Source organism: Primulina huaijiensis, chromosome 6 (assembly GCF_012295235.1).
Source record: "Primulina huaijiensis isolate GDHJ02 chromosome 6, ASM1229523v2, whole genome shotgun sequence".
Classification (NCBI taxonomy): domain Eukaryota; kingdom Viridiplantae; phylum Streptophyta; class Magnoliopsida; order Lamiales; family Gesneriaceae; genus Primulina; species Primulina huaijiensis.
The window spans coordinates 19,823,373-19,843,387 of NC_133311.1; the positions used below are offsets into that span (position 1 = coordinate 19,823,373).

Sequence of the window (20,015 nt, forward strand, 5' to 3'; positions counted from 1 at the left end):
TCCAAAGCACTGTAATATCCCTTATAAATGTTTTAAAAAACAATATTGTCTATATTATAATATAAATAAAATTAATTATAAAAAAGACTGAACACCAGACTAAATCAAGAAAAATAAATAAAACGTTGAAAATTTAGCATGACTAGATCATAAGATGCCAAGACAGAGATAATACACTTGTGTAAAATTCAAAGATTCAATTTTAATTTAATTATATGAAGCCCACTTTGTTTTATAGGACTCTGGTATCCAAAATCAAATTGGACCATTAATTAAATCTAAAAAAGATCATTTGCCTTCAGTTAGTAAGAACTTGACTCTACAATTTGAACATCCGACAATTGTATCACGCAGCAATAAATGATAATAAAATCTCTACCAAAAATATCATTTCATGGGCCGTCACGATCGTTAGGGGATTCAAGCATGCATTCAATTTTGTATCATTGCTCACCCGAAGTTGAATACATCACATTAGGGAATTGAAAGCATGCTTTCAATTATCGCTCAACATGTGCGTGACTTGATGGAAAAGACTGCCCTGAAAGATGTATTAATTGCTGAATTTTCTAGGAAAACTGGTGTTTAGCTACATTTAATAAAGGCCTCAAGTTACATAAAACTGGAAGCATAAGAATGGAGGATCGGATTAATGGATGTTAACCCATGATTCTATCACTGATGTACACATGAATACTCTCTACTAAGCCCTCCCAAAGGACGAACAAAGCTCTCTAAATTAAGAAAAAGAAGCGCAAAAAAGGGGGTAGATCCCGTCTCGGGGAAAAAAGGTCATACACCCTCAGCTACAAAAATTTCCTATTCCTGCAAACATTTTTCACCATTTCTGGAGTCTTCGACGTACATAATCTCAAACTGTAGTCGATAATCATGTGGATTTTCCCCCTTCACCACAAGCACTGTGCAGTAAGATTGAATGGGTTTCAACTCCAATCCTCGGACAACAATCTTGGCCTGCTATTGTATTGGTTCAAGTACATAGTACCATCAAAGCAATCAGAGGTATTTTCCGGATGATTTCCAGATTCTGCCCTCGAGAGATACCACCATAACCGTAACGTCGTCATGGTACTTCCTACGGTCTCCTTGTGGAATATCCAGAAGCTCGTGAAAGTCCATTCCTACACCAAATGCAAATTTGGTTCAGAGAGTGAACCTTTTTAAGTGAACTTGTTATCCAAAAAATATGACATTGAAATTGGGACAGAACAAAGCAGAGTGCTTTACTGAAACAATATTAACCTGTCCAAAAGAATGGTTCATGCAACCATTCTAATGCGTTTAGTCATGATATTAAGCCAATGCTGAACTAGGTTTTGTGAAAATTATTCAGGACTCTGCAAGTTTTGTTCCAGGATTTCCAACATTGTTCATCGTCAAGCTTTGCTTATCAAGATCAAAATATTCTGACATAAGCTTCTGATTTATTGTGTCAAATGTATTTGAAAATAGGGGAGAGATGGTTTGATTTGTCGATGGTTCCAAGTCTACCATAATTAGGATAAAAAAGCCTCCCAGCTGACCTTGAAATTGGGGGACACAAAGGTAGAAATTGAATATATATAGCATCAACGATGTCCATCACGTTGTAGACATTGGTTCTCAATGCAATTAAAGAAAATAATATGTATACATATTTTTTATTTTATGAAGGTAGAAAATTCACCAGCTTTTCTCGCAGCACGGAACAGAAGCACCTCTATCAGGTGCTGAGCTGGATCTCCATCGGGGTTCCTCTCCATAAAAGTTTGCACATAAAATACCACCTCTTGATTGCTAAAATACTGATACAAGCCATCAGATGAAAGCACCAAAAATTGATCTCTGGGTGACAGTTTATGGTGGCGAAGAGAAGGTGAGCACGATATGTAAGGGGCAGTACCAATGTACTCATTCCGAAACATTTCTAACAAGGCATCATTAAATTTTTTCTGCATCAACATACAGTTCAAACCATAAGAGAGGCTAAACATACGCACATCCAAACATGAAGGAAGATTTGACAAATCAAACTACATGAGCTAACATACTTGAGACCATCTTAACAGCAAAATAATTATGTTTATGTTAGAAAAGAAATGCAAAACAAACAAAGGAAACGGAAGTTAACGGTAAAGTCAAGGAATCGGAAGATGAAGAATAAATAGATAATAAAACAGTTATTTTGCGGGATTAAATAAATTCATTGATGAATCCATGTTGATTCACTCGAAAATCTTTTATATTCATATTAATTTCTCACATTGTCACATGAATCATTTCAAGAAAGAAAAGTTTGAATTATGCAAGAAAAGGGAAATGAGTCGTGAAGTAGTGAACCACATCCAAGTCATGTTCAGTAAGGCACACTCAAAAACTAGTTTTAACTTTCTGGACTACTCTACTGCACTGCCAATCTATAGACTGACCCCCTGAAAAACACATATGCGCATGTCACATATGTGATAAGACCCCAGGACTGAGACTCTGGGCACATCGGATAAATCCAGCGCCCAGTCATGCCCTGAATTGAAAACTGTACATGGCCAAATTCTACATGAGATCCAATCCAAGTAGCTCTTTTAATCTTGATTTTTTTCCCAACAATCTTCACATGTTCTTAAATATCGTCAAAAATTCTTTTGTTTCTCTCTAACCACACCGACCAACAAATGCCATAAACTACCACTTTCCAAAAAATTATGTCCCTCTTACCCAGAAACTGTCCAAGATCCGTAGCGAATAAATCTTGTGTCAATTTTGGCACCATCCAAACCAATCTCAATTCTTCCAAAACCTTAGCCCACAATCCACTTGTGAAAGTCCAATGAATCAACATGTGGTCTTGAGTTTCCCTCTCCTTCTGACACAAAGTCACCAATTAGGGCACAGAGCACACATAGGTCATCTATTTTGCATCATCTCAGAGGTCGTAATTCATCCAGAACCGCCGTCCACGAAAATACCTTGATCTTGGTTGGAATCAGAATCTTCCAAATGATATTTAAAAATGAAAGACGGAGAAGCGACTGTTCGGAAAAAAAGAATCAAAGTATGGCTTAACTGAAAAGACACGTGATGGATCATCATCCCACGCTCGGACATCTTGGAATATATCATTATATTGACTCAGTTTATTGTTTTAACTTTTTTGCTAGAAGTAAAAGAAACGGTTGAAATTTTATGTCTCATTTAATCACACACAGAAGCATTGATAATATGCAAAGAGTTATTATAAAAATAGTTAACATAAAGTTTTGTAATTCCAAAATAACACTTCAAGCTATAATTGAGAGAAACCAATTCGCCTAATTTTCTTTTTTGATTTTTTTTAGTCGCAGAATATTTGTGTCATAAAACCCATGAAAACTTTTTCTACCTCGCAAACCCATCTCATCAAGATTTCATACTAAAAAACCTATTACGTTAAATCTAACTTGTTTTTCCTAAATTACCTTTAGCATTAGCCGAAAAAAATATTGTTTTACAATTTAATTTCAACAGAAGAAACTAGAAAAATTATCCAAACCTGTGTCTATGTATTTTCTTATCTGAAGAAGCACCCGTAAAAAAATATCTTGCATAGTACACTAATTTTTTATGCCAAAAACCCCAACATTTTATTGAATATAAATCAAAAAATTTGGCGAGATTTATATGCATACGCATGTATTGTATTCATATATAAATTATTTTCTCCAGAATTAACAATATTAAGTCATTCTGAATAGTCTAAAATCATTATCATGGAGAAGCTTCTAGATAATATTTTATCCAAATATCATTTAAATATTCTAAACTCGATATATTCTTGGATCACTTTTATTAGAGTATTTCATTAAGATATTGTCAACTTCATTGAAATATCCACGATTAATATTTTGTTATGTTTAAATCATATTCGTCGAAACATTTCGGGAAGTAAAATATTAATTTTTGAATAAAAAAATTTTTCTCGATGAGATGGTTTCGCAGAAAATTTTCGCTTTCTGGGTATTTTGAGATGAGAAAAAATTCAGAATGATTTTTTTATAATGTTCCCTTTACAATAAGCCATCAAACTATCTTGTTTGAATAAATTTCCATATATTGTATTAGGACTTATTTCATAAACATCGAAGTCTTTACAAGTCCAAGAAGAGAAATCCACAAGCGCTTCAGTCAATAAAAGATCGACCAGTAATAGAAAACAGAGATCTGTATGAATGGAAGGAAGCCATAAACATTTGCAACAATACAAACATAAGAACTAATGGGTCAACTGACAAACCTGTTTGAGAAATCCAGCCCCAAATGCACGAGTTACTTTCAGACGACCTTTAACTCTGTTGTTCGCTATACAATTAGAGTCATCAGGGTGCTCATTCTTGATTCTAATTACTTCCTGTAAATGATATCATATGATATAAAATGAATAAGAAACTCAGACCACTTTAATGATAAAATACATTTAAAAAACAGAAGGAAGAAAAGAATAACTGAAAGAATAAAGCCAAGTGAATTGATAATTTTTAAGGTCATCACAAGAAAAAGATGGAGGCCTGATCCAGGACCTCCATAAGATGGCCACACGGCTAGGCAACGCTTTGTACGGAGACACTACTTCCTATCGTGTTATTAACACAAAGCTATCAGCCAAAATAAACATAACAAGGCAACTAGATTTAATATAACAATTTTGCAGTTACTGTCAATAATTCAGAAGACCCACACCATAGTAAAGCATGAAATTACCAAGGCCCAAAAATACTATTAAAATTATTACGGCGGCATTGAAAAGGAAAACACTTAATTACTACACGGCATGTAAGAGATGTGGCTCAGACATATGCTCGAATGTGGTTCAGTAACTTCATTTCCAGTCCTTTGTGGATCTGTCTCTGAATGTTGAAGAGGCGATGGAAACCATATTCTTGCAAAAGAATTGATCATGAAGATGACAATGTAAGCAGTATCAGTGATGATGATAACATAAGTAGTATCAATGATGAATGACGACGACAAGGATTATAGCAGTAGATAACATAGAATTAAGAATGATGGATTTACGAATGAGTCATTGCCTCTCTCTGACCCTTACTGCCCAACCTGAAAAATATCAGCTAAGATTTACGTATTCCACTTATTGAACAGGGTTCTATGGCCCATCAAACAGGATTGGGTGGTGGCTACCACACAATAAAACTTAGTAACCTAAGATGGTTGGAAGTCTTGGTATAGTATATACTATATACATATTAAGAAGCCAAAGTTTGCACATTAGAACTTGAAAAGAAACACCTCAACCATGCTTTCACATTTAAAAAAGAACAAAAATGGAACTGGGGGAACTGACCTCCTGTATACTCGTGCTATGGTCAGTGGACAACTGCAGAGCAGTCAACCCCATAGATTGATTTGTGTGAGCTACATTAACCCTATTATACGCCCTCTCGCACACATCTGCAGACTCTTCAACAATGTCTCCACCATTGAACCCAAGATCCCCGTGACAATGTAATTCTGAACTACTACTGACCTCTTTAAGTTTATACTGTGCTACAATAGCCCGACTATCCCCAACATTCATCGTATACACATCTTCATCCCTCATCAACACAACCAACAAGCAAGACCCCATCAATGCAAGCTCTGGGTACCGATCAAGAACCCTATCAGTCAAATCCAAATATGCTTGCTCAGTCATTTCAAGCGCTCTAGACATCGCACTCAACACCAACTCATGGTCAACTACTCCTACCTTCCGCTTCCTACCAATTCTACTCACTTTCTTCTCTTCAGCTTCCCCATCATCTGCGATATTGTCTTCCCTCGGTCCCCCATCTGCTTTATGTTTTCCCTCCAGCCAAAATCTCCAAGGAAAGAACCTCTTACTGCCCTTGTCCTTAGGCTCATTCTGTAACCCACCCTTTAGTTTTGCAATCAGTAATGACCGCCTATTCACTGCTGAGCTAGCATTATTCACGCACAATGCATCATCAACAGAGAATGCAAATCTATCAGAACCCGATAGATCAACCCCGTCTTCTGGATCTTCCTCCATTAAAAATTCCCATAATCTCCTCCTCTTAACTTCAACCTGCTCCCCTCCAAAGATCACTTTTTTCACTAATGATTCAGTACCACCTTCTCTGCTCTCTTCAGACTCTGGGACAGTGCCTGTGTTAAGGTTTGATGGATAAGAATGATCAAGTCTATCTGCATTCAAAGCTGGATCTGTGTCTTTCGTGTCCCAAAACAAACCCTCTAATTCACAGTACATGGCTTTGTATAAATTGCTCATCAGAAATTCAGGGCCATCGGGGCCATTAAATCCATCGTAGATTCCAACAAAGAGCCAACCCAATTCCTCTGACACAACAACATGCACCCGATCCTCCCCTGCTTTTCCTAGTGCCCATTGCACATTGCTGTCACATTCCATCTCTGCCGCTTCTCGGCTGCTATCGTCTCCAGCCATAACATCCTTCTGGCCACCCCCACCTCCGCCAATAAAATTCAGTACTGGAACCACTGAAAAGTTTCGATACAATGCCTTTCGAATTCCTGAAAGTACCTTCTTCTTTCTCTTCTTCACATACATGCCCCCAAGAGGAGCCGAAAACGGCACCCCATTGCTATCGCCGCCAGCAGCAGCAGCATCGAGCGGTCCAGAGACAGCTCCCCTCTCGATTGGGCCAGACATGAAGAAGGCCCTTTCCAGTGGGCCGGAAGGTGCCTCGCCTCCACTTCGCGGAACCCGCTGCAGTGGCAAGGCGCTAAACGACGATGTACTCTCAAATCCATCTAGCATTACATTATTACCACCCCTAGGCAGCCCAGCCACAAAACCCTTGCTGCCACAGCCGCTGCTGCTACTAGCATTTTGAGTGGCAGCATTCATGGCATCGCCGCAATTATCTTCAAGCTGGAGGACAGTTATGGGAGTGGAAGAGTTGGCACTAACCGAAGCTCCAGAAATAGCTCGGAACCAAGTTTCAGGTAACCCAGACGATTTGGGAGGCCTTGTCTGGGCAGTGGACGAATCATCGAAGCGAAGAGATTGAGTGGGCGAAACGAAGCGATCGGAGTGCGTGGGCGAGACGAACCGAGCGGAGGAGCGGACGTAGCAGAAGGAGTGGCCTAGGGTTTCGTCGAGCGGCTCCGCATTGACACCGAAAATGAGGTCCGGATCGTTCCCCTTCGGTCCGGCAGCAGGATTGAAACATGGAAAAACCTGGGAAAACCCGGCCCCCATCACATCCCACGATTCATCTCCCTCCACCAACCCTCCCTCCAAACCATATATATAAATTCTGAAACAAAAAAACTTTGTTGAACTGAAAAATATATATATATATATATACACACACACGTCAAAAAGAGAATCGACTCACTGTTTGTGGTGCGCTTTGTTTTGTTTTGTTTTGTTTTGTTTTGTTTTGTGGTCTCTCAGGGTTAGAGAGAGTAGGTGCTGCTGCCACTACGGTGACTCGGGTTTTATTCCTCTGCATGACGTGTTGGGAATCGAGGGTACTTTTGTCAACAACGTACAAACACTTTTCATGATTCGACCATCAAAAGATATCGAGAGGGAGAGTTATTTGAATTTTGTAACTGCTGACCTGGCAAACCTAATTCTTTGGATATATGGGGTCCACACTAGTCATCCAAACCAGCCTGTGTCCAAGAAAAAATAGAGAACAGAGTGATCTTATTTTTTTTATTTTAGAATTAACAAAATAAATATGAAATATGAAGTTCTGTGGGTAAAACTCATTTTTTGGGATGTTAAAAAAATTTCTCCAACCTATCAAAAGTTCATTAATGGCTGATGAATTACCTAAAAAATTCAATGAATGAAACTCCTCTATGACATCTTATAATAATATCATGCTTGATCAAATTATTAGAAAAACTACAACATATTTTATAAATAATTTGTTAAGATATATTAATATTATGTTTCTAAATAACAGATAATATGAATTTAGCCACTTATTTCGTTGGTTCTCAAACCAGCACCGCGAGAAGGATTAAGTTACTCTTTAGCCATTGAGAGTGAGCCTTCTTGTACTAGATTTTAGAACAACGAAGCCGTGTTAAAGGTTTAATAATGGGGGCAGGCCGTAATAAACGACTTAGATTGTTTAAAATTACTGTGACTGTGAGTCTAGCTCAAGATATGATCAATCAAACTCAAAGATATCCCCTTAAAATCCGACGATTTTACAAAAATTCTAGCTACTACCACTCAGAAATAAGCATCATGACCCCTATCCCCAATCAATGCTCCAAATCTGGCAGCCTGCACCAAAATCTAATGTTTGAACTTTGGAGTCAGATTGATTAGAAACGAGAAACACGATCTGCTAAGGATGCATCTAATTGAAAGCATTTATCAGCTTTGTGTAAGCCATATGTCATAGTTAACTCGTTAACAAAACTATTCTATCGAATTTCGTGGAAGATCATCACCAATCTTGCAATCAAAGATAATGACTGGTGCAAGTGTGTACTGAGGGAGAAGAGGCGCTTCTCGAAATTCAAAGTGCCGGCAGGTTGGCATTCTCCAATAGAATATATTTCATCTCGTGACCTATAACTTCATATTGATGTCCTTGATCAGATTATCTTGGCATCCTTTTGACAGTCAAAACATAAACCATGCTGTCTCAACTTCTAAGGCTTAGATTTTCTTGATTCTATTTCAAAAGTACATTAAACTGATATCAATTATTCATTTCAATACTATAAGCAAGATCCTACTGACATCAAATTAGAAACAAGTGTGGTAGAATCTTCAAGGGTTCATGTTTTGTGTAGCTCAGGTTTCTACTGCTAAACAATAATAAACAGTCGTATTTGGAATCCCCGTTGGTCAAGTAAGAACTAAAGACATATATCACAAGCAAGAAAATAATGCAGGCGATCAAGAAGAAAAAAATAACGTCAAACTTGTGAATGAGCAAACAATTCATCCCAATAATCATGTGATCATCTCGACAAACAATGTCCAAGCGATAGTCAAACATAAAACTGACAACCAGGGACCCACTTACGGAAAGCTCCCTCTCTAACCTAAATACCAATTTCCCACCGTAAAACCGTTTCAACTAAGAAGCTTAACTAGCAGAGGTCCTTGAATTCCGAAAATCTTTTTTCAACTCTGTCACCCTCTTCATGCAGGCTGACTTAGTTTTATCATGCAGAGACGCAGCAATTTTCTCCCACCGCATGGGTACATCCTTTGGAAATGCCTTTAATGCATTAAGCAGAGCTAAATCATCTCCAGCACTCCATCCACTCACTTTCCCCCCTTCTTGCACATTTGTATAGATTACACCAATTCCACCATCCCCGGCCTCATCAAGAACTCGTTTATCGACAGGCTTACGATCCTTTAGAAACTTCCCAAATGAATCTTGATCACTAGCCTTCTTTACTCCCATTTCTTTAGCTTTCAATATCACGCTTTCCACCGTGTGCTTTCCTTTGAACCCCTTTGCTATTGCTTCCCATCGCCCAGGTTGCCCCACTGGATGCTTTCCCATTAACTTCCTCAACGCGTCTTCATCCGTGCTACTCCACTCCCTTTCCTCGAATTTCTCTTCAATCAATGACCCGAAACTATCTGTCACCTTCTTATCCGAATCTAGGGCCGACCCAAACCCATTAACACTCGTTGATTTATCGAAGAGCCCGTCAAATCGGACGGGAACTTCACGTGGTTGTTTTCTGATGGGTTTCGATGATTTTCTGCTCACTTTTTCATCAGTATCAACTACGACCTTGGGGGTTTCCTTGATAATGGGGCCGAGCCCGACACGCATATCACCAGCGGTAAGGGAAGGAGGGGCAAAGGGTCCGAGAAAAAGGGAACATGAGAGCCACGAGAGAATGGATTTCAGCGGTTCTAAATCGATGCAACGAAATGCAATGTAGAAAATGGCAATTGAAAGAGGAAGGGAAACAAGAAGCGTAGGCTTGTGAATATAAGAATAGTGAATGGATTCGGGATCGGGAGGTTGGGGCAAATTGCTTCGATTGGATCATAAATCTTGGTATGCTTTCATATTCATCCAAGAACTCCATGCCTGTGCGCGCAAAATCTTGTTTCCTGGTTCCTAATAACTATGAACTAAAAATAAATAGGATTTTTCAAACGGCATTTTTCAGCAATTGTGAATTATTTGGACAGGCAAAGCGGGTGTTAAAATTAGGGTTAGAAATGAGATATCAGAAATAAGGCGGTAGGGGTGCGTTTGGCCTTGTTCAGAATGTGAAGTTTAGATCCCACACCTATGACTTAGGGGGTATTTTTTAAAAAAAACATTAAACACTTGATGGGGGTATTTTTTTTTAAAAAAATATTATTGATTAAAGTTATTTTACAATTTTTCGTATAGTAATTTTATTTTTCAGATTTTTATTTCAATCGACCTTTTTAATTTCAAAAAATTGACAATTTTCATTTTAAAATCTAAAAAAAAAACAATTCTTTTTTCGAATCATATTCAATTCATCACATTTACCACAACCTACTAGTGTTAATTAATATCAGCATTCGGATGCACACATTTGCGAGCTTGTACAGTTTGTTTTTTTAACGAAATATAGATAAATAAATGATAAAATAAAAAATTAAAAAGTGACGTTTTTTTGTAAATAAATATCTGCCAATGAAAAAATGTGGTATTTTCGTAATTAAAATCTTATGCATGTTTGACCCTAAATCTTTTAAATTGTTTAATTTTCCATTTACTCACAATTCCCATAGATTAGTCAACAACAAAAAAACAAAAAACAAAAAACAAAAAAACAACTAACAAGCTATGATATATAGTTTTTTTTTCCAATTTTTTTTTAAAATAAATAAATATATAATACGACCAACTTTCTTAAAACACCCACAATTTGTGGAAACATTTGTGAATTCATTGCTACATATCATCAATCAAATATCTCATATTTCACAATTAAATATTTCATCAACAAAATATTTATGGTTACACTAACATTTTATTAATAATTGATGTGATGTCGTTGAGCCACTAAACTTAAATTATCTATTATTTGAACAAAATGAGTGTAATGGTGAGTAATTGTATAATCGATCATCGGTCAAAAAATTATTCATTCATGCAGTTCTAAATTATTAACCTTAGAATTATAGGGATAGCTACTTAAATTCTTGTGTTCTTCAAATTTAATTGACTAAACTCATCATCCAGTCAAAACTTATCAGAAACTAACTGAGCACGATAGTATTCTATATTAATTAAAAATAACATTTCGTTTTGTGAAAATAGTTAAATGTTGGCTAGAGATGGAACCTTGAACTTTAAGCTTATGATATATATATATATATATATACTTTAGTAATATGTTTAATTTAAAAAAAAACTATGATGCCAAATCTTTTAGCTCGTGGAAACTGAATAAATAGTAATATAAAGAGATAAATTTAACTGTTTTTTCAAACCAATTTACATACCACAACACATAAATAAATGAATATTCATAAAAAGACACGATATGGTCGTAAAAACATTGAGTATATTTCATGTAAGACGGTCTCACTGATACATATCCGTGAAATGGGTGGATCTGGTGTGAAAGGTTATATTTGGTATAAAAATCAATATTTTTAATGAATCAAGTCGTGTATGAGATATATATCACAAAATTGACCGTGAGACGTCTCATAAATTTTTTGTGAAATATATTTTTATGTTGTATACATGCATGTCTTACTTCTTACTATAGTTTGAGATAAAATTACCATTATATCCTAATTTAATTCCAAACAAAACCAAAATATTAGGCAAATTAGTTATTTAATATGATTGAGAAGAACAGGCTAAAATTTCCTGCATATCATTTCTCCTGGCAGCAAGTCAAACCAAACAACTACTCTCGTTCTAATAACTGCATTTATCCTGTTTATTACCTCTCAGTTACAAACTCGAGCTGTACAGGTGCTCTTCTTGATCTTTTAAATTAGGTGGCAATGAATCCTGTTTATATCTCGATCTCTGCAGCTGCATCCATTTGACCACCTTCCATCCATGTTTTTCATTATTATTGCCAATGCTACTACAATTTACGACCACCTTAGGCATTTAGCCCTGCCAAAAGTCCTCCGACTGGAGACTACAGCACGAATGCCTTCACAATCAAACAAAAGCCATAATCCTCATCGTGCTATTTGATCAAGCACCATTTGTTGCAGACTTTTCAAGCCATTCAAACGTCCTTCTTGCTTGTGTCAACTGGTCCATGTCTTGATCTCTGTAGTTGTTTCGGGCAATCAGATTAACATTATCTCCACTTCTGCAATGCCTTGCATTCTCAGTTCTCACTGCTTTTACTCATACATTAATATATTAATTGATATGGAGGATTTGTGTCACTTAGGAAATTGCTTGGCATATGGGTCTCGACCTTGGAAAAATTTATGTCAAGCGGTTTGCTGATGGAGAAATTTATGTTCAACTGCAAGAAAGTGTACGAGGCTGTGATGTGTACTTGGTCCAACCCACCTGTCCTCCAGCCAACGAAAATCTTATGGAGCTTTTGGTAATGATAGATGCTTGCCGAAGAGCTTAAGCCAAAAATATTACTGCAGTGATTCCGTACTTTGGATATGCCAGAGCCGATAGAAAGGCGAGTTCAACATATATTTTACAAGCTAGACGAGTTCTTAATGATGCACACATGCTTAATGAATATGAAAACCTATGAATCTAATTAGTATCTAGCTCTTGAGTGATGGTACGAATTTACCATTTCAGTTGCACTCTATTTCATCCTGTGAATCTGTTTTTTATCACTAGACCCAAGGACGTGAATCTATTGCTGCCAAGCTAGTGGCCAACCTGATCACAGAGGCAGGTGCAGATCGCATACTTGCTTGTGATCTCCACTCTGGCCAGTCCATGGGTCACTTCGATATTCCAGTGGACCATGTTTACTGTCAGGTAATTGCATAAAGTTTTCTGTTCACTACTATTTTTTCGATTAATTAGTCACTGTTTTAACTCTTTTTTTTTTTTTCACTGCAAAAGCCTGTCATCCTCGATTATCTTGCGAGCAAGAAAATATATTCCAATGACTTGGTAGTGGTCTCTCCAGATGTCGGAGGGGTTGCAAGAGCTAGATCTTTTGCCAAGAAACTATCTGATGCGCCCCTAGCCATTGTGGATAAAAGACGTCAGGGTCATAAAATTGCCGAGGTAGTTTCATGCTAGCCTATTGTTCTACAATTTATTAAGTCGATATGTTTATGCTACAAACAGGCAATAAATTTTATCCTCTCTTTTTTGACCTCTGATTTAGTTATTTGTAATCCAGGAGAATTTTGAAGGCTAAAAGATGTATGCCAATTGCCAAACTATTTAAGATTTAATGTATGAAAGTTGTTGACTTGAGCTGACATCACAATTTTTAGTGCGTTGCATTAAGTTTTACTAGTATTTCTTGAGGTGTGATTTGCTTGACTGCTACATTAGATCAGTTTATGTGTTGTCGAACTAGCTGGTATTAATATTATAGGCAAAGCGTATTCAAGAAAGCTCATAATTACTGTTTGGTGGTCTTACGCATGCAGATGATAATCACATGACATTTTATATTTGTAGATGCTATCAATACCACACGGTGTTTACATTATTAAAACCTGTGCACAATGCGCCATGATTAAATTGAAAATGGACCATCTGCGGTTTCTACAGGTTCCATCGATAATAACTAGGGATCCATTTTGCGACTATCGTCCATTAGAAATTATTATTTATGAAATATATCTGCTGCAAACTGACTAACCGAAATACCAACTTATCTTTCTTGTGTAAAGTTTTAGTTTCATGTTAAACAACTTCCATAGCCTTTTGCAGGTAATGAATTTGATAGGTGATGTTAAAGGAAAAGTTGCAGTTATGGTGGATGATATGATTGACACAGCAGGTAAGTAGAGGCTTATACAATTACGTTATTGTATACTTTCTTAGAAAAATGGTGTATGATTGAACTCCAATGTCACATTCTCATACTCACCGATCTTGAAAATTGCATTCAAAAAAATAATTTATGGAACCATCAAGCGTTGCTACAACAATCTTACTAAGAGCTTAAAAGGCTTTGTATGCCATTTAATAATTTGAAATCGACAAGGATCAATGAGAAGCTGAAAGCCGATTTTCTCTCATTTAAAAATTCAAATACTAACATATATTGCTGTTGGCTCTTAGGAACTATTTCCAAAGGTGCAGCTTTGCTCCACGAGGAAGGTGCTAGGGAAGTATATGCATGCTGCACTCATGCTGTTTTCAGGTGACTATTAGAGTCAACCCTTCTTTTAACAAGAACAAACTTCTATGTGCTACCTGCTTTTTTTTAACAGCTTCACACGCTATTGAACAAATTGTCTCAGCATTTATGCAAGTTAAGTTTAATTAACCATCAATTGGTACTACTCTATTTGTTGTACATATTTTTTTGAAATCATATAGATGTATCATGTAACTGAAAGAATTGGATATCTTGCAATTTGATTTGCAGATGCATCACTTTCACAATTGACTATCGAATGATAATACATTGCAAAGCAACAAATTCTTACGGTTGGCAATATTCTTGCATTTTGCATTTTCTTAACATGATGACTAGTGAAATTAACTCTTTATTTTATCACGTTTTTCTTTTTTAATGAAATTAAGATTTTCTTTTTTTCCCGATTAGTAAATAACATAAGAACGTGCTTCGGTATTTTCCATCTACCAGTTTGGTTATGATAGGAAAGCCTGAATGTGATCAGGTATTTACAAGCACCATGTCTTCTAAAATAATGCAGTCGTAGAGTTAGCAGGATTTTATGTTTGGTCATTAAAATCTAGGATGCCGATTTTCACACTCCAAAAAGTAATCGGACACTACAGTTATGCTACTTTTTCTTGCATACAGTGCATAAAGAAAGAGTTTATAAGGAGTATCAGGATGGATTATAAAAACTATTCAGGGATATTATATTTGTAATTATGAAAGGTAGTTAACCGGAAGAGTATCACATGTTGAAGCAATGGCACAGTATCATGGAATTCATTTATCAAACTTATTTATGTTTGTTAGCATCAATGTCACTCCTGCCTTGTTTGCGGAGTAGGCATAAATTTAACCACTTTATTGATACAATAAGGCTTGCATCTCACATAAAGCAGGGACGGGACTATCATGATTAAACAAAGATTAGGGAACCTGAGATATTTTTTCGATGTGTTGGCAGTGACGAAATTCTTTGATCTTTAATACATACCGACTTCCTTTTTTGATGAAAAAAGAGATGTAATCAATTGTCACACCATGTGCATGCTTCTTGTATGTGTGAAGCTACCGCTTTATTGATATATAGATGTTTTTGACAGCCCACCTGCGGTCGAGAGGCTGTCTAGTGGCCTATTCCAAGAGGTCATTATTACCAATACCGTTCCAGTAACGGAGAAGAATTATTTCCCGCAGTTGACGGTCCTGTCAGTCGCTAGTCTTCTGGGTGAAACAATATGGCGTGTTCACGATGATTGTTCTGTGAGCAGCATTTTCCAATGAAGGAAACATCAATTCAAAAGATTATTGGGAGAACAAACTGGTTTACTTAGCTAATGGAAAACTAAAATGATAATCCAAACATTAGACTTACACCCATTACTTTTCACTCACATGCTTATCTAATTTTATCATTTTACATATCATATAACCACCATTCACATCCAAAAGTTGCAGATATCTTTAGCCTGGTTAGTCTAATACCAAGCATCAATTGAGATGCAACGTGAGCTGAGTCATTCTTTTCAAGTTGTTTAGTCAAAGACAGAGTGTTTCCCACAAGCTGTCTTCAAGAAATTACGGAATCCCTGAGTTGATAACTGTGAAAACTGGAAAGCGAAATCAAAATTATGTATTGTATGCTCATTTAACAGTTTTATTTAATTTTTTGTTTTTCCATTTCATTGCAAAAGCCATGGGTTCAAGAACAAGACTCAGACGTATTTGTTACACAACAAGGTATTTTGATCCTTTTTGTCTAAAGTGTTGTTCTCTCTCTCTCTCGCTGTTTATATACACTGTTCCAAAATAGTCAGGGACTACAAAATCTTGTAGTCACATTCTTATTATGGTTTGAATTCATTTACTTTTCAAATTTCAATTGCTCTCGCTTTCTTGATTACGTAGGGAAAAGAGGTGCCTGGGCCTTTTCCCCCCTTCTGTTTTCAAGTCTATTTTATGAATCGAACTCTACTCACTATCTGGAAATCCCCGTTCCATATCTAACATTTTCACTGGATCACAGAATCTATCGAATATGTTCCATCGATTATGACAAAATCCAAGGACTAATTACCGCACATTGCGCGTATATAATTAATTAATTTCACTAATGTTTCAAAAGATAGATACTTTACATGAAAATGTGGATATATACAAAGAAAGATACTCTACAAGAAAACACAAAAGCTCACGTGTGATAATTTCACGGATCAATTTTGTGAAATGGATATTCTATATGGGTCATCGAAAAAATATTACTTTTTATGTCAAATATATTAATTTTTATTGTAAATATAGACATGAGTGAGCCGTCTCACGAATAAAGATCCGTGAGATCGTCTTATGAAAGATCTACTCACATGAAAATGTAGATGTATACTTAATATTTTATTTCATGAGAATTTATACAAACAAGGCAAACCCTCCCATATATCAAGGCGAATCAAATTTTGACTGCAAACCCTTCCATAAAGGAAAATCACTTCTTGACTTCGAAACACAAACTAAAGAATCCAATGCCCCGACACGAATATTTTTTTCCTTGCAATAATTCCTTCTTTTGCCTTTCCATGCTTGACATGCTGTTACCTACCACCTCTGAAAAAAGTTATACTAAAATCACGGAGCTTCTTGGGCCAAAAGATTATTGAAAACTGTGATCTAAAAAATTTAATAATCGATTGCCTTAGTGGCTTTGAAGTGGAATATTTTCAAATAGATAAACATATTCGTTATTTCCATCTCCAACTTTGAATTAAACAGGTATTCTCCAAAACTTATATGGCATTAAGTAATAATGTGATTGGAGCTATAATTGCAATGCTTCTTTCAATACCTATAATCGGAGTAGGAATTTGGCTGGCAACTGAACCAGACAACTCTTGTGTAAAGATTCTACAATGGCCAGTCATCATCCTAGGAATTCTCGTCATAGTCGTTGCACTCGCTGGTTTTGTGGGAGGATTTTGGAGGATTCCATGGCTGCTAATAGTTTACTTGGTAGCCATGATTATCCCCATAATATTACTTGCATGCTTAGTTGTTTTCATTTACATGGAACATTAAAAGGGTCTGGTCATCTTGTCCCGAGTCGAACTTACTTAGAATACAGTCTCGACGACTATTCGGATTGGCTTCAACGAAGGGTTAGAAGTTCTTTCAAATGGGATAGGATCAGAAGTTGTCTCAGCTCATCCAGCATGTGTGCTGAGTTGAACCAGAGTTACAGAATGGCTCAAGATTTCTTAGACGCACATATAACTCCTTTGCAGGTGATTTTAAAGTGATATTCTAAGAAAACATTGTCTTATTTCAGTCGATTTATTTATGTTAGAATCTAAGCATGTTTGATCAATACTTCAACTCTTGATTTTGTACGTACGTAGTCTGGATGCTGCAAACCACCTACGGAATGTGGGTACACATTCGTGAATCCCACATATTGGATCAGTCCCATAAACACAGCAGCGGATATGGACTGCTTGCACTGGAGCAATGATCAAACCCAACTGTGCTATTCCTGCAATTCATGCAAAGCTGGATTATTGGCCAATCTCAAGAAAGAATGGAGAAGAGCAGATATCATATTGCTCGTAACTTTCGGGGGATTGGTTTGGGTCTATTTGATCGGATGTTTTGCGTTTAGGGATGCCAGAACTGAAGAGCTTACCGATTACTTTGTTTTGGACCTAGCTAGCTAGAACGCATGTTGTATATTTATTTCTTTCCAGTTTTCCAGGAATTTAGACTACTTTTTTTATCGGAAAAAACTCAAATAAGTTATGTTTGGATGAATTAATTTCAAATACACTCATCTCTCGACGTACAATGATGATCACTATGAATTTGAAATTTTATACTCCTCAAATTTTTCCCAAATCAAATCACTCTATCTTCAACTGAAATAACTTCATTCGAGTGCAACTTTTGCGCGACTGTACGTGTGTATAAATCTATTTAAATTAACGTGGATGTAGGCACCTCAAAAAAGAAAACGAAAAAAATGAAATCGTGATTGAATTCATATTTGATATATGCAATGATGCGATCCGGTTGAATTGGGTGAGCAGGGTCGGGGCATCGATAAGAGTTGTATTTAAGAAAAATGAGGAAGGAAATATAGCTTGTGGTGAAGATATATTGATGTAATATGGCTTCAACTACAACTGGGACTTGCAAACAAGGAAAAAAACTCGTGAATAAGCGTTGGATAGGTATCCGGCGTGACCACTCCGATGTTTAAATGAGCAGGTAAAGGATGAAGAAGAAAGGTTGTATATGTGAGTGAATATACGTGAGTGCTAAGAACTCAGAATCCAGAATATGCGAATGAGCAAAAAGAGATTCTTCAAATGTAAAACATAACTGATATTTATAGGAGGAAATCTCATGATTACTTTGTTTTCAGTGTCCACTTACTAATGATACCAAGATGGCTATCCATATCCTGCTTCTGACAACTTCTCTTACACGTCAACCTCTATTCTGACAATGATGATTGATAAGGTAGCTCATAATGCTGCACTTGAGTGAAATGTTGTTTTCGAGATAGCCTGGGTGAAAATCTTCTCGGGAACTTTGTATGAGAACTCGGGCATAAGGTAGCCCGAGAAGAAAATGTCTCGGGTACTCGCCTTCCCGGCTTCTGAAGAACTATTCATGCAGATTTACCTGGATTTAGACTATCAATTTAATATCCCGAGTCATCCATGACCCGAGCTTTTATGAGGATATCATGCAAATTTATACTATCGATAAAAAAAAATATTTATATAATGATAATTATCTTCGCAAAAGGATGGATATTTCAAATATCTTCAAGGGAAATTATTTGGATAAATAATCTTCAATTAGACAATCATTGGTTTTAAAAATTTTCGTGCCTATATGAGAAATGATCTGATTTGCAGATAAAAACTTCACTCGGAACATGACATCAGATAGACGGGTTTTATTTCGGTTCGATTTGTTTTGGTTTTTTTATGAATTAAGAAAAACAGTTTAATTTTCTGAAAGAAATTAAAAATATTAGAATTTTATTTTTAAAAAATCTAATGAAAAATTACAGAATTCTATTTAGAAACTCGATATATTCAATTTGACTGATATTTCATAAAACATTAACCGAAATCAGATCGAATAAATTTATTTATATGATTTTTTGTTTAAAAAACCGGATTTATGAATTAATCAAACCTAATTTTCTAATCAAATCGTTATTACCATTCATTGTGGTTTAATCAAAATTTCGTCTATCTCTAGGTTTGATTCTATTGTTATCATTTTAAATTTTTTATCATTATTAATATAAATTCATGTATTGTGATATTTTATCAATCTTAAATGGTTTTTTTTAATTTAATTAATATAAAAAATAATTATGAATGGATTATAATTCAATCCGAGTCAAATGTGCTTCGTTTCCAAGCAGAGCTAAAATAGTTGTGCACGAGGAGAAATCGAAGGTTTGTTGTGGCTGACATAGTGATAAAAAATATGACTTCGATTTTGTGACACCAAAATGATGCACTTTTATTTGTGAATTCGGAGGTTTTTGCGAGCCACTAGAAGCTTCTAGATAGTGGGTTGTGCGATGTTCTGGTTGTTTCAACTCCCAACATGACTCACTGTGAAATCTTGATGGATATCATCAAATACCCGAAACCCCATCACGTGTTGGCGGAGAAGCCTCTCTGCACATCTGGGCATCTTCA

At 36.2% G+C, this 20,015-nt stretch overlaps 3 protein-coding genes and 1 pseudogene across 3 annotated transcripts; 2 read left to right on the forward strand and 2 right to left on the reverse strand.

Moving 5' to 3' along the window:
- Window positions 1-653: 653 nt before the first annotated feature.
- Window positions 654-7,646, reverse strand: LOC140978036 (protein phosphatase 2C 29-like). Its single transcript, XM_073442774.1, has 4 exons — window positions 5,336-7,646; window positions 4,271-4,384; window positions 1,688-1,952; window positions 654-1,142 (listed from the first exon to the last, which is right to left on the reverse strand). The coding sequence occupies exons 1-4, from the start codon at window positions 7,235-7,237 to the stop codon at window positions 1,018-1,020; spliced, it is 2,406 nt and encodes an 801-aa protein (XP_073298875.1). The 5' UTR covers window positions 7,238-7,646; the 3' UTR covers window positions 654-1,017.
- A 1,271-nt stretch (window positions 7,647-8,917) lies between these two features.
- LOC140978728 (transcription factor MAMYB-like) lies at window positions 8,918-10,258 on the reverse strand. Its single transcript, XM_073443942.1, has one exon. The coding sequence runs from the start codon at window positions 9,810-9,812 to the stop codon at window positions 9,105-9,107; it is 708 nt and encodes a 235-aa protein (XP_073300043.1). The 5' UTR covers window positions 9,813-10,258; the 3' UTR covers window positions 8,918-9,104.
- Window positions 10,259-11,823: 1,565 nt separating this feature from the next.
- LOC140978037 (ribose-phosphate pyrophosphokinase 1-like) lies at window positions 11,824-15,945 on the forward strand. The gene is given in 7 exon segments (XM_073442776.1): window positions 11,824-11,960; window positions 12,400-12,648; window positions 12,819-12,962; window positions 13,050-13,217; window positions 13,878-13,947; window positions 14,232-14,313; window positions 15,402-15,945. Coding segments are annotated over 6 exon segments (879 nt in total). The 5' UTR covers window positions 11,824-11,960; window positions 12,400-12,414; the 3' UTR covers window positions 15,583-15,945.
- Window positions 15,946-16,971: 1,026 nt separating this feature from the next.
- Window positions 16,972-18,053, forward strand: LOC140979727 (protein TORNADO 2-like; annotated as a pseudogene).
- Window positions 18,054-20,015: the final 1,962 nt, after the last annotated feature.